The sequence below is a fragment of the Ailuropoda melanoleuca genome, chromosome 13 (assembly GCF_002007445.2).
Source record: "Ailuropoda melanoleuca isolate Jingjing chromosome 13, ASM200744v2, whole genome shotgun sequence".
Lineage (NCBI taxonomy): Eukaryota > Metazoa > Chordata > Mammalia > Carnivora > Ursidae > Ailuropoda > Ailuropoda melanoleuca.
The window spans coordinates 1868674-1877701 of NC_048230.1; the positions used below are offsets into that span (position 1 = coordinate 1868674).

At 59.2% G+C, this 9028-nt stretch overlaps 1 protein-coding gene and 1 long non-coding RNA gene across 7 annotated transcripts; one reads left to right on the forward strand and one right to left on the reverse strand.

The window, feature by feature from the left end:
• The first annotated feature begins 292 nt into the window (after window positions 1–292).
• Window positions 293–4565, forward strand: LOC109489429. The gene is made up of 3 exons (XR_002142428.2): window positions 293–457; window positions 3681–3867; window positions 4287–4565. It is a non-coding gene; the product is annotated as an uncharacterized LOC109489429 (long non-coding RNA).
• SERPINF2 (serpin family F member 2) lies at window positions 1195–8914 on the reverse strand. Of its 6 annotated transcripts, none has more exons than XM_011223413.3 (10): window positions 8719–8765; window positions 7493–7559; window positions 7312–7350; window positions 7129–7191; window positions 6638–6839; window positions 6001–6144; window positions 5662–5865; window positions 5013–5155; window positions 3175–3379; window positions 1196–2541 (listed from the first exon to the last, which is right to left on the reverse strand). In XM_011223413.3, the coding sequence occupies exons 2-10, from the start codon at window positions 7553–7555 to the stop codon at window positions 2129–2131; spliced, it is 1476 nt and encodes a 491-aa protein (XP_011221715.1). In that variant the 5' UTR covers window positions 7556–7559; window positions 8719–8765; the 3' UTR covers window positions 1196–2128. The 6 variants fall into 6 exon arrangements, with proteins under 6 accessions (XP_034495674.1, XP_034495671.1, XP_011221715.1 ...); XM_019798360.2 differs by lacking the exon at window positions 8719–8765 and adding an exon at window positions 8174–8269; XM_019798359.2 differs by lacking the exon at window positions 8719–8765 and adding an exon at window positions 8766–8914 and having other exon boundaries at window positions 1198–2541.
• Window positions 8915–9028: the final 114 nt, after the last annotated feature.

The window sequence follows — 9028 nt, forward strand, 5'->3', positions numbered from 1 at the left end:
AGCTTGTGCTCTCTCTCTCTCAAATAAATAAATAAAATCTTAAAAAAAAAAATAGAAGTCAGGAGAGTGAGTACTGTTTCCTGATGTGGGTGCTATTGTAGAGGGGTATTTGATTCATGAGAAAATTCATGAAGCTCGTGTAGAGTTCTGACTTGTGTACTTTGCCTACTACATTTCAGTAGAAAACATTAACTTGTTTCTTGTCTAGACCACTCTATAGCTAGGCCGGAGGTTAGGGGAGGGATCTCGTCTGCTTGCTCACTGCCGCATCCCCAGAGCCTGACACACTGCAGGACACATGGACTCTGATAAGGCCTTGCAGGGAAATGCAGGGAAGATAGCCCAACCGGCAGCAGGGAGAACCTAGGAGGCAAGGGCAGTGACCCTCGGGCGTGACAACTAGATCCATGGCTTGCATCCAGAATGGAGAGGAGGAGAGCTGAGAAAGATTTTGCAGGTAAAGTTAAGTTGGTGGCTTGCTGATTTAACTTTCCAATTACTTCTTACTCCTAAGATAAAAGCAACAGTCTTCACAGTGGCCCTAAAGCCCCACATGTTCCCCTCTGACTCCTTCCTACCCCTCCACTCCAGCCCCACGGATCTCCTGATCATCCGGAACCTTCCGAGCATGCTCCCGCCCAGGAACTCTGCCCTTGCTACTCCGCTGCCCCGGAAGCTCTTCCCCAAGATGGTCCATGGAACCTGCCCTCACCTGCTTCAAGCCTCTGCTCCCACGCCACCTTCTCGGGGAGGCCTTCCTGCTTCACTTCGCACCACAGCGCTTCCCGCCCTCTGCCTTAGCATTGGCTTCCCTGCTTCTGTGTGTTACCTGTCTCCCCGCGCTGCTAGTTCGTAGGAAGTGAGAGTCCACCCCAGGCCCTTGCTCTGGACCGCTGCCCTTCAGGGCCTCAGGTGGCTGCAGCCGAGGGCCCACCCACATGGACACCGGGCCGCCCCCAGCCCGGGCTGAGGTGCGCCCACCCCCCTCCCCCAAATGCTCAGGTGCTGACAGCCTCCAGCTGGAGCCGCTGCTCCCGGCAGCCTGTCCCCGGCTGGCGGGCGCCTGCCCCTGGCAGAAGGACTGGCGTGTAATTAGAAACTCCACAAGCTCCCTAATTGCCAGTTTTCTCCCAATCTGGGAGGCCAGCGCTATTCTGAGCCACCCTTGTTGCCGGCTGCCTGAGGCCTCCAGAGAGGAACCGACTGAGAGCAGAGCCAGGCTGGCGTGGAGGGGGCCCTGGAGAGGGCTGGCGAGATCAGAGGGGACTGCGCCGAGACAGGCTGGCGAGTGGCCGAGAACAGACGTGGCAGAGACTGCCTGCCTGCTCTCTGGGCCCAGAGTGGTGCTCGTGCAGCCTCTGGGCTCCTCCTGCCTTCCTTGGGGGGGGGCCTGCCCCCCCTGCCCAGAACAGTGACATCAAAGCAGCCAGGGCCATTCGTTCTTTATTCGGGTGCCATAAAAATCACTACAAAAACTTTACAAAAGAGCCTGAGGGAACTATTGCCCTCCCCTCCCGCCTCGGCCCCTGAGACATTTGGGCAGAGGAAGAAGAGGCGAGAGGAGGGAGAGACAGTCCTGGCAATGCTGGTATCTCCAGGGAGCAGGGGGGCCCTGAGGTGACAGAGCATCAGGGCGGGCGGAGGCTGGAGGGCCCGGGGCAGCTTAGGGCAGAAGCAGTTACGTGGAAGGCTAGGCCCCGTCCACAGGGCCGGACAAGGCCCTGCGCTCCGGCCGGTCTCTCCTCTCCGCAGCCAAGGCATCCAGTGCCTCCTGTCCCCCAGCTCCGGTAAACAAACGTGGAAGTGCCACAGCCAGTTCCGGGAAGACCTACCTACCTGACAAAGTGCGCCTACGGCCGCCCCTCCGCCCCAGACAAGGAAGCCTCTGAGCCACTTTGGAAGAAACGATGTGGGATCAAGGCCCGTGATTCCCTGAGGCCTGCCCTCCCCGAGGCCCCCCGACCCCAAACTGCCCAGGAGAGAACGGCTCCCTCTCCGCTCCCAGACTGCCCACCCAGGCGACTGCCCACCCAGGCCCCTGCCCTAATCCCGCAAAGCCGTCTGGAAAGAGTCCCAGGAGTGGAGAGGTTGTTTCAGGCAGGGACTCAGGATGCTGGCAGCTGGCCTCTCACTTGGGGCTATTAAGTTGGGGGTAATCCTCCTCCGAGGGCGGCGCGAGTTTCAAGTCAGGGCCGAAGGGCTTGTCTCCTCGGGGGAGGGTTTTCTGGTTCTGGAAGTAGTCCCTGTCATCCGGGGAATCCTGCTGCTCTTTGCGCTCCCAATGCGCACTAGGGTTGGGGTTCCTCACGCTGCCCACGAAGAGGGGCAGGCTTGTTGTGTCCTCGAGGATGAAGAAGAGAAAGGGGCGGTTCACGCTGAAGGAGGAGAGAGACATGCGGGACATGGCTGTGCCAGTAGCGGCGGCCGCCTCCACACCGGCCTCACTGAGCTCCAGCGTGGACTGATGCTGCACGCTGGATACCACCAGGCTCTGGTCAGAGATCCCACGCAGGTCAGGGGCCTGGAACAGTTCCTGCAAGCCTGCCCAGGGCAGGAGATAGCGGGTCAGAGCTGCCTTCGGCCCCACAGGCTGCCCGGACTTGCCTGGGAAGGTGTCTGGAATTCTGGCCAACGACCGCCTTCAACCCACAGATCCCTGCTTAACTCTTATTTAACCTCCAAATACCAGCTTCAAAGTCACTTCCTCCAGGAAGCCTTTCCCAATCCCCTGCCCCAAAGTCCGGACAGGGACCTTTTCTCTGGTGAACTGGAGAGAAGTCCTCTGTCTTATCTCTTAGGCTGAATTGTAAACACCCGATTCCTTATCTGCCCACTCCATTTGACTGAGTCTTTGTACGTGGTGGGCGCAGTGCCCCTTGTGGGAGAGCCAGCAAGGCCCACATGCCACCCAGCCTCCCCGTGGAGATTCTTTGCAGCGCTCGGTCTTGGATGGAACAGGACCTCTCCCTGGGCCACCCCACCCCACCCCACCTCAGGACAGGGGGTCCAGGGAGTCCTAGGAAGCCCTTTTACCTCCCGAAGCCCCAGGAAAGGCCAGGACGCAAGTCTGCTCTGACTTGGACCCACTGCCAGCGGTGGGGGGGGCGGGGGGGTTCCTCCTCACCGCTCCGCCTAGTCTGATCTAGCAGGCTGGCCCATGCCCAGCCTCCTTACCCAGGCGGCTGAGAGTGGCCACCAGGTCCAGCTGGTAGTTGAGATGCAGCTTGGGCAGCCGGACCTTGGTGGGTTTCTCACGCAGTAAGGGCTGGTGCAGGATGTCCCAGCTCAGGTTGGCCAGCACCTGGGACACGTTCCACTCAAAGTGGGTGGGCATAATGACCACAAAGCTCATGTTGTTCTTAAACGGGAACTGGGCCACCTACAGAGGTGGAAAGGAGACGACATGAGGGCCGGAAAGTGCCCAGACCAGTGGGGGTCTGGACCAGCATACGCTTCTGAGACAGATGGACCAGGGGTTCTAGGCCGTTCTTCTCAGGTGTGTGTTCCGCCTCCCTGAGCCTCCACTTCCTCACCTGCGAAATGGAGTAACACTACCTGCCCACAATGCCGGTTGACACGTGACCGAGAGAGAGAGAGACCCTTTTAAAGCTTCCAGGGGAGTATCAGCACATAGGCAGTGCTCAAAAACGGTGACTTTGTGTCTCTCCATCTGCCACCAGCTGGCCCTGTGACTTGGGTTGAGAAATCCCGTGTCTGCCTCTCAGTGGCTCCGTGTGTACAATGGACTGGGCTGTTCGTGTTCAAGCCACCCTAGGTTCTGCAGAGGACACGCTGCAAAGGGTATCTCTCTCCGCAGCCCCCCTTCAACAGTGACCTGCCCAGCTGTGTATAGTACTGCGCTCTGAGGTAAGAGTCCACGTGAATGGGGTTCCTACAGCTTCCTGAGTATGGAAAGCGCTGGGCTGATGATCCCTGACAGCTGTGTCTCGGTTTCTAGGCAGAGCAGCCAGGCAGCAGGAGCCCTGCAGGGGGCGGAGGGGGGAGCCCCACATCTGGCTGCCTGGGTCTCTCTATAGAGTGTGTGAGGAAGAGGAGGATGGAGGCCAGGACAGGAGACAAAGGGTGAAGAAAGTGTGGCCGGGACACAGCCTGGAGGGCAGGAGCAGCATAAAGAGAACGGCCTTTCAGGGTGAAAGGGAGAGAAACCAGACGCTGCTCCAAGGGCCTGCCCCACCCACAGCCCCTCTCAGGAGAGCTACAGAGGTGGTCGAGGTCTGTGGCATGCTGCCTTGGGAAACTAACCGACATCGCCCTCTCTGCCACAGCTGACTGGCCCAGGGAGCCATGCCCAAGCCGAGAGGACCACGCTGAGGCCAGAAGCAAGGGAGGCCTCACCTGAGACAAGCTTGGCATAGCACTCTATCCAATCAGGATGTTCCAGCAGGATCCTGACACATCCATCACAAGCAGATCTTAGGAGGGAGGCCTTCTAAGGAGCACCGTGACAGTCAGGTCACATCTCCCAGGCTCGGGCTTGCTGAGGCCTGAGAGGCCCTGCAGCCCAACAAACCCATGGGCCCTGGTAATAAACCCCTATAACCAAAGATCACCTTGTTCTCCATCTGAGGCCCCTCCTTGAAGAAAGCTCCCTGACCGCTCTCAAATACCTTCCCCAGCCCCTCACTGATCGCTCTCTCTTCCCTTCATAGCACTGACTCTATCTGAAATGGTCCTGTGGTTTAGGTTTGCTCAAGTACTGTGTGTCTTTCCTGCTGAGGGCAGGGGCCTGGCCTCCCTTGTGCTAGTGTGTTCCAGTGCCTAGGACAGCATCGGGCACACAGCAAATGCCCAATACAGTTGTGTCACATTCACGGACTTCCAAGAGCCTGGAACCTCAGCCCCCTGGGTCGGAATATAGCGAGACCCTCCAGAGCCACCCGTCCCAGGGACGTGAGGGCAAGGAAGGCGGGGCACACCCCCTCCACCCCTCGGCCCCCCCGCAGCCCGCCCCTTCCCTGCGGCCAGGCCCAGCCTGGGCAATGGAGAGTGACCTGTGTCTCAGATTGCTCCAGCAGGAACCAGCGCAGGGGGTACGTGTGGGCGTGCATCATGTCCACTGGCACCGTGAACTGCTCGTTCAGGTGGAAGCTGTCTCTCTGGGTGAGGCTCGGATCGAACTTGCTCCTCCAGAAACCTATATCCAGCAGAAGGCAGGGGCCACGGGGACCCGGACAGGGGAAGGTTCTATATCAGTCTCTTCCCCATCCCACCCAGAACCCATTCAAGGGACACAAGGTAGACGTCAAAACCCCAAGGGGCACTGTGCCAGGTGACACTCAGTTGATCACAGGTTTCTTCCCTGCAGCATTTTTGAAATCTGGGCTTACGTTCTTCCCGAGCCCTGCCATGCTCCCAGGAGCGCTGCCCGCCCCCCCCCCCCCCCCCCCCTCCACANACTCGGTTTCCTCCTAGGGTTCTCTCTTCACGACAGCCTCGTCCAGTTCCTGGGGCCCCTCCTTGGCACACCGTTACCTGTCTCCTACCCTCCCCCAAGCCACAACCCAAAGAGCTCCCTGCTTCCTGGCCTAGGCCTGAGGAGAAAGAGAGACCCTCAGAACAAAGGTTTCGCAGCCCAACTCAGCCTACAGGGCAGGGGTAGGGGCTGCTGGGGTGGGGGACCTGAGGAGAGGAGGAACGCACCCTGGAAGTGGATGGCATTGAGCAGAAGCAACACTGTGTCATCTGGCAGCTCAGAGAGGAAATCCTCAATCTTCCCTTCTGTGGCCTCCTTCACCCATTGGTTGATGTTCAGCAGATCATCCCCTTTCCTTCCCGTCAGGCTCATGGGCTTTGCACCAAAGAGCTGTTCTGATTGTTCCAGGAAGTCCTCTTTGATGGGAAATCCTACACGGAAGGGGCCACGAGCTGCTCCTAGGGGCTGGAGCTCCAGAGCCACCAGTGCTCTGACTAGCTACCCGAGGCCAAGCCCAGCTCCACCCCAGGGCACCACCTAGGGAACTCTAAGCCACCAGCACCTACCTTTCTGCAGGTACATTCTGGCAGCCAATCGGAATGCACCAGGGCCCAGGTCCTTGCAAAGGCGGCTCAGCAGGTGAGGGAGGCAGGGCCCTGAGTCTGCGTGTAGCACCTGCTCTAACCTCCGCAGCGTCTGGTTCTGAGCACCTGGAAGGGAGCGCATCCGCTGTGGCCCAGGCGGCGGCTCTTTCCCGGCCCTGCTGCCCACTCCAGTCCCTGTTAAATGCCCGCAGTGCGCATGCCCATGACACCACACATTCTCCTCCCGTCTCCACTGAACTGGTCTGACCGACAGCACTCCCCAAGTTCCACTTTCATCTCTGCTGCTGGCCATCTGGGTGACCTCACTCCATCCAAGCTGTTTTCCCTCTCTGGACCTCGGTTTCCCACAATGAGAGCCTCCGGTCCCGTGAAGACATTGCCGCTATCAAACTCTTGCAGAAAAACCGCTAGAAGTAAATCCTTAGGCCCCATCCCTGGGAATCTGATTCGCAGAGACTGGACGGGTGTCCAGGAATCTGCATTTTTACCAAACAGCCAAGTGATCCCGATGGAGGAAGCACCCACTAGCAAACTCTGGAGTAGTGAGTTCCTACTGGCCTCCCAGCTCTGCTGGCCTGGACGGGTGGTGCCACGGTACCTAGTGCCAGGTGAGACAGTGCCAGGGCCACACTCAGAGGAGACAGGATGAGGTTGGGGCTGGTGGACCTTTGGGCCACCAGGGAGAACAGGTCTGTGGTGAAGGCCATCATGTCCTGGGCCAACCTGTGGGTCTGCTCCAGGGTTGGGGCCCCCTTGCAATCTCTTGGGGCCTTCTTCAGGGCAGTATGGCCGTGGGCCTCCTACAGGGACAGATCAAGGGTCAAGAGGGGCAAGCAGTCAGCTTTGTGTTGAAGATCCCTTTCAGAGTGCCCTGTGCCTGGGAATAGCAGGGCCTTGTCCCAGTCCTGACGAGAGGGGGACAATGACACAGACAATGGCATTACAGGGACCCGGTCCTTTCTTCTGGTCCCTCCCGCCCTCTGTCTTCTGGCCTCAGCCTCACGGCCCGGCCCAGTCCCCTGGCCCCTGCTGACTGGCCCTCCTCCCTTGGACCCCGCCCACTCTGCCCCCAGCCCCACCTGGTTGTACCTGGTTGCCCAACTTGAGGAGGGTAAGCGGGGGCAGCTTCTCCTGGGTCTGCCCGCTCATTAGCTGAAGAACGGAGGAAGCAAATGGAGCATGACCCTTCCCACAGGTTCCCCCACCCTGCACGAGCCACAGGTGAGGCCCCTTGGGGCCTTCGTCCCCCTCATGCCTCTCCTTCCCCAGTACCTGCTGGCCCAAGGGCTCCATGGCGCTGGCAGGAGAGAACTGTTGAGAAAAGGATGAGGAGAGGAGAGGGAACCCCCTCAGAGCCAAACCCTCCCCTGACTCAAGCCCCCCCCTTCCTGTACAGACCCTGGTGTGTCCCCACCGGCCTTCCGGCACCGCCCAGACCCAGGCCCAGGCTCACCACCAAGCCGGGACCCTGCAGGCAGGACAAGCTGAGCACAAGGAGGCCCCGGAGCAGCGCCATGTTCCTGTGCGGGATGGGAAGCCTCTGTCCCCACCTGGCCAGCGCTCCGGCATGGAGCCCTCCCCATCCCCCCACCCCCGCACTGCCGGCCTGGCAGGTCTTGCAGCTCTCCCGCCCAGGGACACCCAGCTACCGCCAGCTCACCCCAACACAAGCAGCGGTTCTCATTCTGGCGTGGGATGTCCCCCTGAACTGTTCTTAACCCCTTTGTATTTTCCAGTTTTTCACATTTCGTACACTGAAAATGTTTTGTTCATAGGGGAAATATGAAAACAAAAGAAGTTCTCATTCTTCAAGGCTTGGCCTTGGGAGTCAGCCATGGGTTGGAATCCAGACTCTGCCTCTTCCCAGAGGACCTTAGATACCTCCCTTAGCCCCTCTGGGTCTTGCCTTTTCTTATAAAATGGTAGCAAACGTCCCTACCTCCTCCCACGGTATATTGTGAGGACCAAAATAAGACAGTCTTTGCGAGCCCTGATTACAATGCCTGGCATTCCGTAATATGGCTGTTCTCAGCCTAGCCCAAGGTCCCTCTTCTGGGAAGCCTGCCCTGAAGTGTCCTGTATACAGGAGCTCCTTTCCCAGAGCTCCTATGCAACCTGCTGTCCCTGGGCCCACCTTTTCTCGCTGGTCTGGTCTTGACCACAAGGGTGGACAGCCCTGTGAGTCCCTGAAGTCTCAGCAGGGTTGGTGAGGGGGGCTGGAGAGCCGCGTTGTTGACCCAGCCACAGAACCCAATGAATGGCTCTGGACGGAGCCACCTTTGGACTTACGGGAAACACAGGCCTTGCCCCCCACTCTGTCCAGGTTTGCTCCGGGAAGCCAGGCTGGCAGGTGGGGATGGGCAGGTCTTGGTCTGGCCTCAGAGCAGGTCCCACACACTCCAACCCCGCCCCCATCTCAGGGCCGGTCCTTCCAGGGGATCCTTCTATCACCCCTGGCCCCACCCCCATCACACACAAGGACCCTTGGCCAGGGCCCCTGATCTCCAACCTGGGCTTTTGAATCTTCCTGACAAGAAAAGACCTCCAGTTTTTCAAGTCCCAGAGAGAGTCCTGCCAGAACCCCCACCGTGGCTCTTCATCACCCCAGGAGGCTGGGAAATGAGAGGCCTTCTGAATGAATTCACCCCAAACCCCCTCAGCCAGGTGGACAGCCCTTACCTCCTCTCCCGCCCAAAGAGCAGGCCAAGCCACCCCTCCCCTCGTACCTCTGCAGGCTGCTCGCTGCTGCACACAGTGTCCCTCTGGCCCCACTTGGGAACTCCCCACACTTTGCTCAGGCTCCAGCCAGCCCAGCCGAGCCCTCCCCTCCCACCAGGACCTTTGCTCTCAGCCAACCCCTGTTCAGATTGCTCTCTCTTCTGGTAAATATTGACCTGCACATCCGGTTAAACATTGATATTGGGGCCGGAAGCCCCATTCCCACCAGGGCATCTAATCCTGAGACAGCCACCTGGAGCCCCTGTGCATT